This window comes from Panthera onca, chromosome B3, assembly GCF_046562875.1.
Source record: "Panthera onca isolate mPanOnc1 chromosome B3, mPanOnc1 haplotype 2, whole genome shotgun sequence".
Lineage (NCBI taxonomy): Eukaryota > Metazoa > Chordata > Mammalia > Carnivora > Felidae > Panthera > Panthera onca.
In genome coordinates, this window is record NC_138344.1 from 28,323,149 (window position 1) to 28,340,192 (window position 17,044).

General features: G+C 36.5%; 1 protein-coding gene across 9 annotated transcripts in view; it reads right to left on the bottom strand.

Annotated features, from left to right (window-relative positions):
- TUBGCP5 (tubulin gamma complex component 5) overlaps positions 1–17,044 on the bottom strand; it is a 69,155-nt gene that overhangs the window by 14,076 nt on the left and 38,035 nt on the right. For 4 of the 9 annotated variants that reach the window (XR_009605820.3, XM_060617932.3, XM_060617929.3 and 1 more), the window contains 10 exons: positions 12,948–13,055; positions 10,896–11,013; positions 10,048–10,137; positions 9,185–9,278; positions 8,448–8,694; positions 6,596–6,798; positions 5,237–5,352; positions 3,024–3,292; positions 1,884–2,082; positions 1,051–1,239 (listed from right to left, as the gene is read on the bottom strand). Coding sequence is in view for 8 of the 9 variants with exons in the window: in XM_060617932.3 (XP_060473915.1) it covers positions 1,051–1,239; positions 1,884–2,082; positions 3,024–3,292; positions 5,237–5,352; positions 6,596–6,798; positions 8,448–8,694; positions 9,185–9,278; positions 10,048–10,137; positions 10,896–11,013; positions 12,948–13,055 (1,633 nt within the window). In the remaining variant the exon portion in view is untranslated. The remainder of the gene's footprint in view (positions 1–1,050; positions 1,240–1,883; positions 2,083–3,023; positions 3,293–5,236; positions 5,353–6,595; positions 6,799–8,447; positions 8,695–9,184; positions 9,279–10,047; positions 10,138–10,895; positions 11,014–12,947; positions 13,056–17,044) is intronic. The other 5 variants (XM_060617930.3, XM_060617933.3, XM_060617931.3 and 2 more) reach the window with 5 other exon arrangements.

Consider the following 17,044-nt stretch of genomic DNA (forward strand, 5'->3'; position numbering starts at 1 on the left):
AAAGATCTTACACTCATGAGACAGAATTTTAGATCAGTAGCAGATTTTGTATACTACTAATTTTGAAAGAGTTTTACATTCTACATTTACTAAAAACAGAAATACAACAAACAAAAAAAAAAATCCCAAAATACTAACACCTCTTAGAGACTTTTAAAATAATAAAAATAGTATATGTTTGCCTTTAATAGAAAGAAATGTTACTTTTCTATAACACTGTAGAAAGATGGCCAAAGTAAAAAAAGTGTAACCATCTAGGGGCTCCTGTGTGGCTCAGTCAGTTAAGTGTCCAACACTTGGTTTCAGCTCAGGTCATGATCTCATGGTTCATGGGTTCGAGTTCCACATCAGGCTCTGTGCTGACCGTGCAGAGCCCGCTTGGGATTTTCTCTCCCTCTCTCTCTCTGCCCCTCCCCTGCTTACTTGCGCACACGCGCACTCTCTCTCAAAATAAATAAATAAAATAAACTAAAAAAAAAAAAGTGTAACAGTCAGTCCAAATCCTGCTATTCATAGTGAATTTCTACTGTTAATATTTGGGATATTTCTTTCTAGTCTTTTTTTTCTATGCATTTGAAAAAATATAGTTCCCACCATATTATATATCCTTTTTAAGATTTAAGAACATTTTACATTATTTAAAACTCTGGAGAAACATAAACTTTATAAACTTCATACATGACAGATTTGCCATAGCTTATATGGATATGCCATTTTTATGGATATGCCATAATTTAAAGAACTGGTCATCTATTACTAAGTAATTTCATGCTCTTCCCTCTGACAGCAAACTTTCAGATGGGCATTTTTGTGCAACAAGCTTTTTCTGTATTTCTTTTGGGGTAGAGTCTCAGAAATAAAGGATTAAATTTCACAACATAATGGTGTGAAACACAGATGGCTAGTTGATTCTCTCAAAATTATTTATTGCATACTCATTTCCTACTTTATTAAAAATTAACTTGAAACATAGGTTTTAAAATAATTTCAATTGTTCTTAAAGTGCAATAAACTACTGACTACTTCCAAAATTAAACTACTCCTTTATACCTGTAGTCTTTTTTCAGAGTTTGCATGAGGTTTCCACAGCACTCGAGATACTGCTTATCAATATGAGGATACAGGCAAGATCTCAGTGTTAACTCAAAAGTCTGGCATGTCACAGATTCTGATGATCTATCCACACATATATCTTCACCAGCAAACTTCTCATGAAAGTCACTCTGTTCCAAATACAACCTTTAGGATAAAAACGTGAGTCTTTTTTTTTTTTTTTTTATGAGCTGCTATCAACAGAATTCCCTTAAAAGCAAAACTCCAGAGTCCCATTTTTACCTTTAGTCTTAAAATTACCAACTATTACAGAAAGAAACTCCCCCCGCCCACCCCAAATATCCTTTAAGTGAAAGAGTTTTTCAACCACTTCTGCCTTAAGGGTCAAATACTGAGTAGGTCTTTTTAGCCACTGCGTCTCAGGCAGTATATGAGGTGAATAAGGGCCATTAGACAGTAAGGCATGGTGCGCCTAAAACCACCTAAGGGCCAAGATACATTTTAAGTAGAGAGTTTGTGTGTGTGTGTGTGTGTGTGTGTGTGTGTATGTGTGACATGCTTGCACAAGACCTAGACTTTCAGAAGTATCTTCTGTATGAGTAACAGCAACTCCCCATGGATGTAGGACACAAGGTAGTCTATGGACTTTCACAAACAAGGAGGCCAAATTGAACACAGTGCCCTCTTGCATTCCATTCATTAGAAAGGATAAGCTACAAAGGTTTTTATTTTTAAGGCTGGAAAGCCCTAACTAGCAGAAATTAACAGTTACTAAATACTGCACAGATTCTGCCATTTCAATTATCTAAAATCTTGCAGGTATATATCACCTTGCAAAGTTAATTGCCAGCAGGGGATCGTGAACATCATCCAGTTCAAGATGCCTTTCAGCAATGGACTGCATCTTAATTAGGTTCTCTTTGGTAGCCTGCTGCTCAGTGAGGACCTGTGCAGTGGAATCTTCTCCATGTCGAAGACGCGACTGTACAGATTCCAGAAACAGGGTATACAAGCTTTTTCTCTCTGCATCTGAAACAAAGAAATATGTTTGGTGAACTATATTCCTGTAAATAATATTAAGTAGCATTAGGTAGTTTTATCCTAATATAGTCTGGTATTTTTCCTTTGGCCTATGAGAGTTTATCCCTGTTTCTTTACTTCCACAGTACAGTACAACTAAATACTTTTATACCCTGTTAGATAATTGCAAAGTTCATAAACAAAGTATGAGCTAATTTTTTCTGAACAGAGTAACACCCTAAGTAGGGTGCTTAAAAGTTAAGTTACCACCATACTGGACAGCACTATAATACTTATAAGAGTCATAATTTCATCGGGGAAAACACTTTTGACAGTGGTCCTGAAAGCTCATTACATTTTATTATTCAGTCAAAAAGGAAATATTCCACAAAATGAAAATATTATTTAAAGTAAATACAACAATTCAAAGTAATGTAACATTAAGGTGATTTAAAAACAATTAAGGCTATATACACCTTTCAAATCTTTTTAGTCAGTTGTTAAAAGTTGAAGTATTTGCTTAAATTGTATCAAAAAAGGCCATAAATTATATCAAGATTTTCTTGAAATCTATGATCAAGTCTAAACTGCTAACCAACAAATTCATATCTGCCAGGGTTTACATTTATGTCCTCAACAGCTAAATGCTGCACTGCATTAAGAAATGCTAGAGATTTATTTTTTAAATGACCAGTTCTAAGGAATCCAGACTAAGGAAAAAGCATGTGGAACTTATCATCACTGCAATCACTGCCTTTGAAACAGTGCTAAAAGTTTTCACCGAGGATAATCTTTTCAATTAGGAGCAGTAACAAGGTGATAATTTCCATGAAAGTAAAAGGCTTTGATAATTTTCAAACTACAAAATAATTACATATTTCAGGATGACAAAAATGAAGACAGAGTAATTGCCCGAATGCTGAGGGATACATGGAAAAGGAACCTGCTACCTCTGGCTGTGTCCTGGCACGTGGTGCTCTTTGCACATTGCAGGTTCTTCAGCAGCTGCATTGACTTGCCAGCCATAATTATCTGCTTAAGGACAGGTTTGAGGAAGGACACCATGGTATGCTGCCTGCTGGAGGGCCCCTGGTCACTGCCAGAACTTGCACTAGCATTATCACTCATTTTTTCTTCATTTTCTGTCTTTTCCGATACGCTGTATAGTGTGTAAGTTGCATACCAAAAGTCTCTGTGATTTACTGGAACATTTTTGTTTCTATAGAGATTCAAAAGAATTTTAAACTTCAACTTTACTTCCTTAAAAACAACAGTGTATCTGTTTTAGCTTAGGCATGTTGTCCAGACATTCCAAAACACAATAATATCAGTTATTAGTAATATGAAGCAATCTTCAGGCAAAATGGGGCAGAGGTTTTATCTGACTTCAGTTTAACAGAAAAGTGGATAAATACTCTGAATGACACAGGTAAAATTTAAGTAAAAAGTTGTGGGGAATAAGCTTAGAAATTTCCTGGGTTTATACCAATGGGTTAACAAGGCATAAAGAATTACAAAGCTATAGGATGCTCACACCTTGGTTTGGGTAAACAAGATTAGGTAAATACGTATAGAGAAGGTGGGGCAGAAGCCCCAATATAGAACATATGAAATAAACAAGATTAGATATTCAGGGTGGAAGCACCCCCCCCCCCCCCCCCCCCAGTTTAGTACTATAGCAGAAAGCTGCTTTCACAGGAGGAAAGGAACAAGTTAGGTAAACAGATAAATTGGGCTACAGACTGTTGGGCTGCAGCTGAAGCAGCCCGGAGGGGAGATGATTAACAAAAGAAAGGTGCCTTGTTAACTCTGAGGTTATTTCCCCTACCAGTCTCAACCCCTAGGCTAGCTAAGATAAACAAAGGTGGTGCTTCAAGTCTGCTGTAAACAACCTCCTGCCTGACTGCCCCGGTGTCAGGATTTTGCTTTGTATTAACCCACACCCCTAACCCCAAATATCTTCAAGACTCCCTTTCCCTCACGTCTACAAGTTAATGTTCACAGATTCAGTCTCTCTTTGTGCATGTCCATCGCCATGTTTGTAAGCCTTCTGATCTTAATAAAAACGGGGCAAGGACCCTTATTTGGGGCTCCTGTCTTCCAGGATATTAGCCATCTCTTGCTTTTCATCCTGTGTCCTGCTCTTTTGCTGGCCAAAAGAGAACTTCAGATTTAGAGTCTATGACAAAAAGTTTCTTGAATTAGAATTAAACAAAATATGATTACTTTGATTCTCTTTAGAAGTAGAATAAAAGTTTACCGATTTTGCCGTTTCCTATAAAAGTAATCTCCACACTTCTACATTTTTTTCGACCCGTACAGATTCTTAACTGAAATGCTTTTAACAATCAAATGATGGTCACTCACCACCCTCTAATAACAGCCAGAATCCCATTTTCACAAAAATTATCATGTAAGATCGATGAAAAACGATATAATAACAGACATGAGATTCAGTTAAAGGAGGCTAGCTAATTTACATCTGCAGTGTATAAGCAGGGTTACCTTTTCAGAGTTGTAAGGACTTAACAGTCTCCTTTCTGATGAGTTAAATGGATAGCTATCCATAAAAACCACACATCTAAACAGAGTGCATAACTTAAAAGTGAGTTAAGAGAGTTCTACATTTGCAGTTTGTATGATTCTGCTCAGAAAAATCAATTAACTGAAGGGGAAATCATAAGTGAATTATGATTTTCCTTAATTGTTTTCTTAAATATTTTATTAAGAAGGTTAAAAAAGCCAGCTAATTTGGAAAAATAAATGTACTCGAGGCATATTCTGTAATATTTTCAAATCTTTTATCCTACTGATTAATTTATAACAGCAATTAGTTGAAGCCACTTATTATCACCTAAATTCCCTCTTTAGGAAGCAATATGCCTTTTACTATACCAGCCAACCATAAACACACTATCATTTAAAAAGCAGAATTTGCTAAGGAAAGCTGTGAACTGACATAAAACTTGGGAGACATATTTTTGGCTGATTCCTGACATCTTCTATAAAAATTCAATACAACTTGTTTATGGTAAAAACATAGTCTGTCACTGCACTGGTCTCCCTCAGTATCACCTGAACTACAAAAGTGCATTATTTTCCTGTGAGAGAAAAAAGGTATGAGCAGCACCCCAGGTCTCCCGAGCTGTGCATAGGACCCAACCTCTGGATGATGAACTCCCTAGCGCAGTCACATAGGTGCCCATGCACGATCCACTCGTCCACAATCTGCAGGTAGGGTCTTACTGTTTCCACCCAGAGAGAGAACAGCAGGGAGACCTGAGGACAGAGTGTGCACAATCAACTCTCAGAACCCCCTTGTCTCTGGATAAAATGAAGTTTAAACATTTCTGAAACACCTTTTCAAAAGTAATTGTTTTTTGACAAAAAGAAATTAAAAATCCAAAACATACTCTATAAAATCCTTATGAAAACTCACCTAAATATGAGATGACCATATTGTCTGTAGTCCATACCAGGACTCTCTTGAGAGTGAAAATTAAAGAGGAACAACAGTTCTAAATAGGATAGTCCAAACTGAGGCACGCTTATCCTATCTAAAGCACACTATTAGCAAAATGTCCATTTGGAATGAGGAAATGATTTCATTCTACTATAGTTCCAAATAGTAAAAAAAAACTGCATAGCTGAAAGAAATCAACCTGTTTTATACTGAACTGAAGTATCAAAATGGTGAGAAAAGTTACATCACCAAACTAGGAAATATACCTAGTGCATGTGTATCCAAACATCCAAACAAAATGTGTATCTGACCAAACAAACCTGCAGTACAAACCTGTGTACAATTCAGTAGTGTTAAGTATATTCATATTGTTGTGAAAACAGATCTCTGGCATGCTGCAAAATTGGAACTCTGTACCTATTAAATATCTTCTCTTTTCTCCTCTACCCAGTCCCTGGCAGCCACCATTCTACTTTCTGTTTCTATGAATTTGACTACTCTAGATACCTCATATAATAGATTTGTATTTCTATTCAAGGAAGAGTTGCTTGCAAATATCTATAATAAGTCAGCTAGGCATTTTTCACATCTTGCTTTTATGCTTTGCTTTGTTCTTGCTTCATCCTTCTGGTGACCTTGGCGATTAAAGGTAAGAAGCCAGTTTCCTGTAGCCTTGAATTTAGAAGCCAATTTTAAAACTCTGAAAAAACCAAAACCAAAACCAAAACCAAAACAAAAGGATGCCTGGGTGGCTCAGTCAGTTGAGTATCCAACTCTTGATTTCAGCTCCAGTCATGATCTCAGGGTCATGGGATTGAGGCCAGTGTCAGGCTTGTGCTGAGCAAGGAGCCTGCTTAAGATTGATTCTCTCTCCCTCCCTCTGCCACTCTCCCCCACTCACACACTCTCTCTTTAAAAACAAAAACACCCTCTGAACAGCTGTCTGACACAAGATTTAAGTACTATTTTTACAAAGAACTATATGACAGTCTATCCACCACTCCTTTGGCTGAACAGAATGGAGTCATACAACTTAGAAAGGACAAAAGTCTTACATACAGTTTGCTCAGAGGCTTCTCCAACAATGTCATATTCAAGAATGGCCTTGTACAGTGTGTTGAGCAGATGAGATGCCCGAACAACATTTCGAGTGTCAGGTGGAACTTCTGCTACTCCAGTACTAAATACTTTGTGGAGAACTTTGAGCTGAGCCAGTCGAGGTGACAACTTGTCCACCACTATTGCAAGAGTTATTGTAGTGTCTGCAAAATTATCAAGGAATCAAACTCACTAGCAAGGAAGAATATCTGCATTCAGAATGTGATATAAAAGCTAAGTCATAGAAAGATATGGCGAACTGGAGGGTGGTGGGTTTTAATCTCATTTCGTAAGGAGCTAATTTCCCTAAAGAAAAAACAACTCTGAAGAAAAATAATGTATAAAGTAACTGAATTTCAGGGAAAAGGAAATAAAAGTGATTCTTAAACTCGACTTCAATTCTTACACTGGGCAAATAAACAGATAACAGTTGACTACTGTTTTAGTGAGGGGATGGTTATTACAAAGGGGAGCAAGAGCCAGTTTTTTCATGGGATTGGCAGAGCTCCGTATCCTGAAGATGGAAGTGGATATACAAATATATACATGTGACAAAGTGTCACAAAACTATACACAAAGATATTACTCCTCTCCCCACAAAATATCAAGTACCTGCAAAACTGGTAAAACTCATGTCAGGTCTGCAGAGCAATTACATGTATTGTGCCAATGTCAATTTCCTAGTTTTGATAACATACTATATGCAAGGGTGGAAGTTATAGGGGAAGTTGGATGATGAGAATACAGGTCTTCTGGGTACTATTTTTTGTAGTAGTTGAAAATAAAAGTGGTGGAGGGGAGCTGACACTGGTTACCATTTTGTAGCTGTCATACTGGTGATCAAAAGGTTTGACAGCACACTGTTGGTAAGAGTGTAAGGAAACAGGTATTCATATACATTGCTGGCAACTGTTCTCTGTGGAAAACCATGTGGTGATGTGTATCAAAATCACACATGCTATCACATACTCTTTAACTTTAGCAATTCCATGAACAATTTATGCTATAACTTGCAGCTCGTGTGTACAATTACATGTTAGTGGTTATCACCACAGCAATGTTGGCAATAGCAAAAGATCAGAAATAGCCTAAATGTTCATCAAAAGGGGATTGGTTGGGTGGTTGGGGGTGCCTGGGTAGCTCAGTCAATTGAGCATCCAACTCTTGATTTTGGCTGAGGTCATGATTCCAGGGTCATATGATTGAGCCCTGCATCAGGCTCTACACCAAGCATGGAGCCTGCTTGGGATTCTCTCTCTCCCTCTCTGCCCCTCTCCCCACTGCTTGCGTTCTCTCTCTCTAAAATAAAATAAAAAAGTCCACAACAAACAAAAGGCGATAAGCCTATGATACATTCATACATCTTTGTAAAAAAGAATTTGTAGAAAAGAATGAGGAGGCTCTTTACATTTTTGTATAATATAATCCTCAAAATTTAAATTAGAAAATAATTTGAAGAGAGTAGTTAACAGACTACAAGGTATGTATATATGAATATGCATTGCTTGCATATGTTTAAATTATTTCTGGAAGGATGCACAAGAAACTTATGACTTGGTTGCCTCTGGGAAGGGAACTGAGTACTTGACTGGAGAAATAGCACAGAAAGAATAATTTCACTGTAAACTTTCTATAGTATTTGGATTTTTAGGGAATGGAATGGCTTAAAATACAAATTTAAAATGATTTAAAAATTATCATGATTATTACTTACTTGCAATAGAATTTTCAAACCTTTTATCAGTTAATAACCTAGATGGCATTCAAAATATGACTTATGTCTTATGAGTAGAAGGGAAGGACATTTAAATACCATTATTGATGATGTACTTCTCAATGTCTGTAAGTTCCTTTTTGAAACTAATAAAGTATTTGTACAGGGCCCACATGAAAGCCTGGTATGTCCTAAAGGGAGCTTCAGTCAACTTCTTGGGAAGAGAACCATTTCCAGGTAACATGCTTTCGGAGCTGTGCCCCATGACTTCATCGATGAATTCCTGGAGTCGAAACACAACTTGGCCATATGCTGCTATTTGTTCTAGCACTGATCGTAAACAGCTCTACAATAGAAGCAAACCGCAAACATGTGGAGTCTTCTATAAACATTCAAATTCATATTCTTTCACTAAAATATTTATTTTGTGACTGTTTTAAACACTATGCTTAGTAGAGAACAAAATGAATATTTAGTTTTATACTCAAAGGAATACAAGCATTAATTTCTACAGAATATAGAATTGTGGCTTATACTTTTTAAAAACACCTATCAGGTAAATAAATATGCTACAAGCAAAAAATTTATAGTATACAGCTTTCCAATATAGAACTGACAAAAAGCAGAACACGTAAATTGAAACTAAATGTGAATATAACACACACTATTAAAGAATTCTCTAGCATTGTAAAGATGCATAACTTAATTTGGTCTTTGGGACGTTAAGTAGATTTGATAACTAATTTTAATATTGCAAAATGTTCTAAAGTTATATAACCAAGGTTTACATAAATCCTTTTATTTAATTTTAATTAGAAAAATTACAAATAACTTACATGTGTCAAATGAGTTACTATAATACTGTTTCTCACAGTTACCTTCCCATCTATCAACTGATATATAAAGAGCTTTTTTACCCCTGAAAGTAACCTGAAATGAAATAAAAAAGATGAATGTACTTTAAATCTATAAAAATGTTCATTACAGTAATGCCTAAGAAGTTTTAACAAAAGATTCAAAATTGGGTGTTGGGGGCAAACAGGTCAGATAATTAGAAAATAAGAGACATCAATCTTTTTATCTGATTAACTTAAGACTCAAGGTATTTCAATATTATCTTACAGAGAAGTTGAAATAGTGTTGTTAAAGCATTTCCTCCTCTTTGTGATGGCCCAAACAGATTTCCCATTTTTAAGAAAGTCAATATACTTTTTGGTAGAGAGGACCATAACCTAGAAATCTCAGTAATACCAGCACTACATGTTGCATTTCTCATTTTCATTTTTGTGTGAACACAATCTAAATTCTTAGATTTCTGGTTTCCAGGTATAGGACACAGGCTCTCATTGATAAACTCTTGCCTATTAAGAGCAGTTAGCAAACCAGGAAACTTTCTTTGAACTCAGATATTAAAAAAGTAATGGTTTAATATAATTAAATCATATACTAAATTATTTAAAATGGGAAAGAAGCAAACATACCAAATTCTCATAATCTCCACAATCAATTCTGAAATATGGGTTTACTGAGGACCCCAGGCTACCTGTAGGGGAGCACTAGAAACAGTTTTAGGTTAAACCCAAGGGCCTATTTTTAGAAAGCATGTAAAGAAACTGTGAATACTTTTCCTTATAAACTAAAATTCTGGCTTCTCACTAATAAAATCTTCTACATGAATACTTAGGTTAATAGATCTTACCATAAGGTTTCCCGAATAACCTGTGTCTCAGTAACAAAAACTCTGTCATCAGGAACATATAATGGGTCACTGCTATACAAGTGTTGGTCCCTATTAGACAGTAAACAACAAATGTCAATGAAAAGGTTTCTCATGAAGTAAAATTACATGCTTTAAGGAATATATGCATTTAGGGGAGACTGAGTGGCTCAGCTGGTTGTCTGACTCTTGACATCTGTGCTGACAGTGTGGAGCCTGCTTGGGATTCTCTCTCCCTCTTTCTGACACTCCCCCCACCCCCCCTTGTGTGCTCTCTTTTTCTCCCTCAAAATAAATAAACATTAAAAAAATATATATGCCTTTAGTGGTAATTTAACAAGTAATTAATAAGGCAAATAAACATAATATGCTTTAAATGCCCTCCCATACTCATTTCTACATGTCAACTGTAATACTCTAACAGAAGTACTTTGAGAATAATTCCAATTATTATATTATATATATATAATATATATAATATATATATTATATTACATCTGACTGAGTCAAATGCTTAAAACTGTGTATTGTTTGGGCAAATAGTAATTGTGATTTTGTAATAAGTGCATTAAAACAGAAATCAAATAAATGGCCTAATTTAAACCAATCCACTCACTTCAAAAATAAGTCAAAAGACAGATTATAATTAAATAATTAATCTCATTTTAAAAATAATTAAATAATTTAAAACTATGTTCAATTAGAATTGTTTAAAAAAAACAAGTTTAAATTTTAGGGAAGTACTTGATTTAAACCACAAATTTAAAGCAAATATTAAAATATCAAAGTTTATTCTATTAACACATTAAATGAAAAACTTAGCTTCTTACCAGACAGAGGCTAAATTGGAATGCAAATGTAAACTATGAGGAAACCTTGAGGATCTGGCTGTCCAGTACTGATGAACAACATGCTGCTCCAGCCAGCTTCGGCCATTTGGCTCATCTACTGGAAGGATATTTAGTAGGTTTAAGTTATGAGCATTAACAAAGAAACACCTGATCAACTATTTCACAATTTTGGACTTATGGCCTTGTTCAAACATTCAACTGAAAAAGGCTCTTTAGAATATACATACAGGAACATATATACAAAATTTAATTAAGTATCACTGGCTATAAAATAAAAACGTACTCAATTTTAAATAACCCCATGAATAATAGTTCAATAGTCACGAAAGAAATTGAAATGGTAACCAAAGATGCTCTCAAGAACCTTCAAACCCTGAGGGCTGGTGCTAAGCTTTAAAGAATTAGATATCTGGGGCACCTGGGTGGCTCAGTCGGTTAAGCATCCAACTCTTGGTTTCGGCTCAGGTCATGATCTCTCATGGTTCATGAGTTCGAACCCCTGCTCAGTGCTGCCATGGTGGAGCCTGCTTGGGACTGTCTTTCTCCCTGTCTATCCGCCCCTCCACTCGTTCTCTCTCTCTCAGAATAAATAAATAAAACTTAAAAAAAAAGAATTAGATATGTTATTTGGGTTATAAGCTAATATAACCTTGCTTCTAAAACCAGATAAAGACAAAAAAAGTTCATCAAAGAATAAAAATGAAAAATTCTGAATTAGAAAATAGCTAACCCAGGGGTTGGCTCAGTTGGTGGGGCATGCAACTCTTCATCTCAGGGTCTTTAGTTTGAGCACCATGTTGGGTGTAGAGCTTATTTAAAAAAAAAAAATAGTAGTAAAAAATAACAGAACCATCATGGGAGTTCAGGAATTCAAGGATGATTCACTAACACAAAATCACACTTAATGAAGGAATTTCAGGTGCATCCCTCTTAGACTGAGACCCACTCCAGGAAACCTGCTCTCACTGCTGATGCTTCCTCTGCAGACTAGAGGCCTGGCCAAAACAGACACCATTAATGTGTCACAAAGAAAATACAAGATATAAGAATGGACAGGAGACAAAATTGTCAATACTTGCAGATGATAATGGTCATCTACGTAAAAACCCAAATGGGAGGGGGGCCTAGATGGCTCAGTGGAGCATGCGACTCTTGATCTTGAAGTCAAGAGTTCAAGCCCCATGTTTGGTGTAGAGCTTACGTTAAAAAAAGAAAAAACCTAATGGGGAGGGAGGTCCAAGATGGTGGTGTAGGAAGACTCTGAATTCCCCTCCACCCATCAACATACCAAATCTATACCTACATATGGAGCAATTTTGCCCAAAGAACTGAGGGCTGACTGAACAGTTTCTGTATAAAAGACAGAGGTACCACATAGAGAGGGGTAGGAGAGACAGAAACATGGTAATGACAGGAACATGACCCCCAATGCTGTGAAATGCAGTGGTGAGGGACAGTACTGAGGGACCAGAAGATTTGCCCACCCTAGGACACAGGAAAAAGCTGCGGATTAAAGGGAAACTAGACTAGAATTGAAGGAAACCCATTTACCACCCTAGAGTGTCCACCAAACAGTGAAGGAATAGCTAGAACTCTCTGAGTTGCCAGAGGTGCTGGTGAACACCACTGTTTATGTTTCTCCTCAACCTTGATAGTATAGAGGGAAGCAGGGTCTGGGCACTCTAGGTGGCCTGCTACCTTGGTGAGCCCTGGGTCCCTAGCCAACACCAGTTGCAGTTATATACCTAAGATGGCACCACTGCCTCCAAACATCCCAGCTCTAGCCCTCCCAACAAAGCTACCCCAGTGTAGCAGGTAATGGGACACCCCTAGCCTGCAATGACTATAGCTTCAGCCCTCTTGCCAAAATAGCCCTGGTGTGGAGTACCCTGGGGACACCCTGGCCTGTGCTTGTTCCAGAGCCAGCTGTTATGACAGGGCCCCCTGCATGGAGCAGCCAGATGTGTGGCTGTTCAACTGGTCCATCAGGGTACCCCTGACACAGACTGCCCCCAGATCTTCAGCCCGCACCTGCTATATCTCCAGCCAGCCAGCCTACGTTTCCAGACATATAGTCTATGCAGGGGATGTTCCTATACATGGCCATACCTTCAAGACTGGAAGACGTAGGTGTTCCACCTAATTCATAGAAACAAACACAGAAAGTGAAACAAAATGAGAAGGCCAGGGAATATACTCCAAATGAAATAATAAGACAAAACAATTTTTGAACTAAGTGAAACAGAGAAATGTAATCTAGCTGATAAAGAGTTGAAAGTAATAATCATAGAGATCCTCACTGACTTGAGAAAAGAGTGGATGAACTTAGAACTTCAACAAAGGGATGGAAAATATAAAAAGAACCAATCAGAGCTTAAGAATACAATGACTGAGGGGCGCCTGGGTGGCGCAGTCGGTTAAGCGTCCGACTTCAGCCAGGTCACGATCTCACGGTCCGTGAGTTCGAGCCCCGCATCAGGCTCTGGGCTGATGGCTCAGAGCCTGGAGCCTGTTTCAGATTCTGTGTCTCCCTCTCTCTCTGCCCCTCCCCCGTTCATGCTCTGTCTCTCTCTGTCCCAAAAATAAATAAACGTTGAAAAAAAAAAAAAAAAAAAAAAGAATACAATGACTGAAATAAAATAAACACTAGAAGGAATTAACAGCAGATTAGAGGATGTCTAGAAGCTATCTAGAAGCAGCTAGATAGCAGTAGCTATCTAGAAGATAGAATAACGGAAAGCAAAATAATGGAACAGCAGAAAGAAAAAAAGAATTAAAAGCAACAACAACAAGGTTAGGTTATACCTCTGAGACAGCAATAAGCATACTAACATTTACATTATAGTGATCCAAGAAGGAAAAGAGAGAGCGAAAGGGGCAAAAAAATTATCTGAAAATACGATAGCTGAAAACTTCTTTAACCTGGGGAAGGAAATGGACATCCAAGTTCAAGGATGTTGGATATCCAGGTCCAAGTACAGAAAGCCTGAAAAAAGATGAACCAAGGAGGTTCACATCAAGACACATAACACATAGAATGTCAAAAATTAAAGAGAGAGACTTAAAAGAAGAAAGAGAAAAAGCAACTAGTTTTGTACAAGAGAACCTCCATAAGGCTATCAGCTAACTTTTCAGCAGAAACTTTGTAGGTAAGAAGGGAGTGGCAATGATATATACATAGTGCTGAAAGAAAAAAACCTACAACCAAGAATACTCTACCCAGCAAGACTGTTATTCAGAATTTATGGAGAGATATTAAAAAAAAAAAAAAAAAAAGGCTAAAGGAGTTCATCATCACTAAACTGGCCTATAAGAAATGTTAAAGGGATTTCTTTTTTTTTTTAAATTTTATTTTTTTAATTGGGATTTCTTTAAGCAGAAAAGAAAAGGCTATGAGTAGAAGAAAATTATGAAAGGGAAAAATTTTACTGGTAAACACATAATGAAGTTGGTAGATCAATCACTTATAAACCTAGTATGAAAGTTTAATGTGGGGAGGTAGAGTGAAAATGTGCCTTTCAAATGTGTTATATATCTGGGATGTTATATATGAACCTCATAGCAACCAAAAACCAAAAAAATATAGAAGATACACAAAAAATAGAAAAGAATACAAGCAGAGCACTAAAAAAAGTCATCAATCATTATGGAAGAGAGCAAGAGAAGAACAGGAAAGAACCACAAAAACAGAAAACAATTACCAAAAGACAATACTTACATACCTATCAATAATTACTTCAAATGTAAATGAACTCAATGCTCCAATGAAAAGACATAGAATGACTGAATGGACAAAAAAGGTAAGTCCATCTACATGCTGCCTACAAGAGATTCACTTCAGACTCAAGACACATACAGCCTACTGAAAAGTGAGAGAATGTAAAAAGATATTCCATGCAAATATCAGTTCCCCACTCCCCCATACCCCCCAAAACCTGGTGCAGCAATACTTACATCAGAAAAAACAGACTTCAGTGGCTTTGAACCACACAACAGATCAGATGAATTTAATAGATGCAGAATATTTCTTCCCAAATCAGCAGAATATATGTACTTTTTGAGGGCACATGGAACACTCTCCAGGACAGATCACATGTTAGGCCATAAAACAAGTCTCAATAGATTTAAGATGGAAATCACACCAAGTATCTTTTCTGAGCACAATGGTATGAAATTAGAAATTAATTAAGAAAACTGGGAAAAAAACCCAAAACACGTGCAAACTAAACAAAATGATATTAAACAACCAATGGGTCAATGAAGAAAACAAGGAGAAAATTAAAAAATATATGCAGACAAAGGAAAACGGTAACATAAAGTTGAAAATCTTTGGGAGTCATAAAAGCAGTTCTATGAGGGAAGTTTATAGTGATACAGGCTTTTCTTAAGAATCAAGAAAATTGGGGCGCCTGGGTGGCTCAGTCGGTTAAGCGGCCGACTTCGGCTCAGGTCACGATCTCGCGGTCCGTGAGTTCGAGCCCCGCGTCGGGCTCTGTGCTGACAGCTCGGAGCCTGGAGCCTGTTTCAGATTCTGTGTCTCCCTCTCTCTGTGACCCTCCCCCGTTCATGCTCTCTCTCTGTCTCAAAAATAAAAATAAACGTTAAAAAAAAATTTTTTTTTTAAAAGAATCAAGAAAATTCTCAAATAAGCCATCCTATCTTATACCTAAAGGAACTAGAAAAACAAGAACAAACAAAACCCAAAGTTAGTAGAAGAAAGTAACTCAGACAAAACAGAACAGAAATAAATAAAATAGAGATAGAAAAGTAGAAAAGATCAATGAAATTAAGAGCTGGTTTTTGAAAAGATAAAAAAGAATTGATAAACCTTTAGACAGACTCATCAAAAGGATTCAAATAACAAAATCAGAAATGAAAGAGAAGTTACAACCAATAGCATAGAAACAAAAAGAATTTTGTAAGAGACTACTATGAAAAATTATATGCCACCAATTGGACAACCTAGAAGAAATGGATAAATTTCTAGAAACATACAATTTTCTAACCTTGAATAAGGAAGAAATAGAAAATCCAAACAGACTAATTACTAGTAACAAAATTGAATCAGCAATCAAAAAACTCCCAATAAACAGAGATCTAGGACCAGATGACTTCCTAGGTGAATTTCACCAAGTTATTAAAAAAAGAGTTAATAACTATTCTTCTCAAACTATTTCAAAATAGAAAAAAAAAATCCAAATTCATTTCATTAGGCCAGCATTACTCTGATACCAAAACCAGATAAAGACATCACAAAAAATTTTATAGGCCAATATCCTTGATGAACACAGATGCAAAAATCATCAACAAATATTAGCAAACTGATTTCAACATACATTAAGAGTATCACCAACCATGATGATCAACTACAATTTTCCCCAGAAATGTAAGGATGGATCAATATTTGCCAATCAATCAACATGATACAACCACATTAACAAAATGAAGGATAAAATATCACCTCAGTAGAAGCAGAAAAAGCATTTGACAAAATTCAACATGCGTTCATGACAAAAACTCTTGGCAAAGTGGATGTGGAGGAAATATAACTCAACATAATAAAGGCCACATATAAAAAACCCACAGCTAACATCATACTCAATGGTGAAAAGCTGAAAACTCTCCTCTAAGATCAGAATAGAAACAAGTCTCTCACCACTTTTATTCAACATAATACTGGAAGTCCTAGCCATAGCAAACAGATAAAAGAAAGAACTAAAAAGTATCCAAATTGGGTAAGAAAGAAAACTGTCACTATTTGCAGATGATATGATACTATGTATTGAAAACCCTAAAGGCTCTACCAAAAAAGCCTATTAGAACTAATAAATGAATTCAGTTACATTATAGGATACAGAAATTAATATAAGGAAGACTGTTGGGGCGCCTGGGTGGCTCACTTGGATAAGCATCCAGCTTCGGCTCAGGTCACGATCTCATGGTTTGTGGGTTTGAGCCCTGCGTTGGGCTCTGTGCTGACAGCTCAGAGCCCGGATCCTGCTTCCAATCCTGTGTATCCCTCTCTCTCTCTGCCGCAAAAATAAATAAACATTAAAAAAAATTTTTTTTAAATATAAGGAAAACTATTGTTTCTATATACTAACAACAAAGTAGCAGAAAAAGAAATT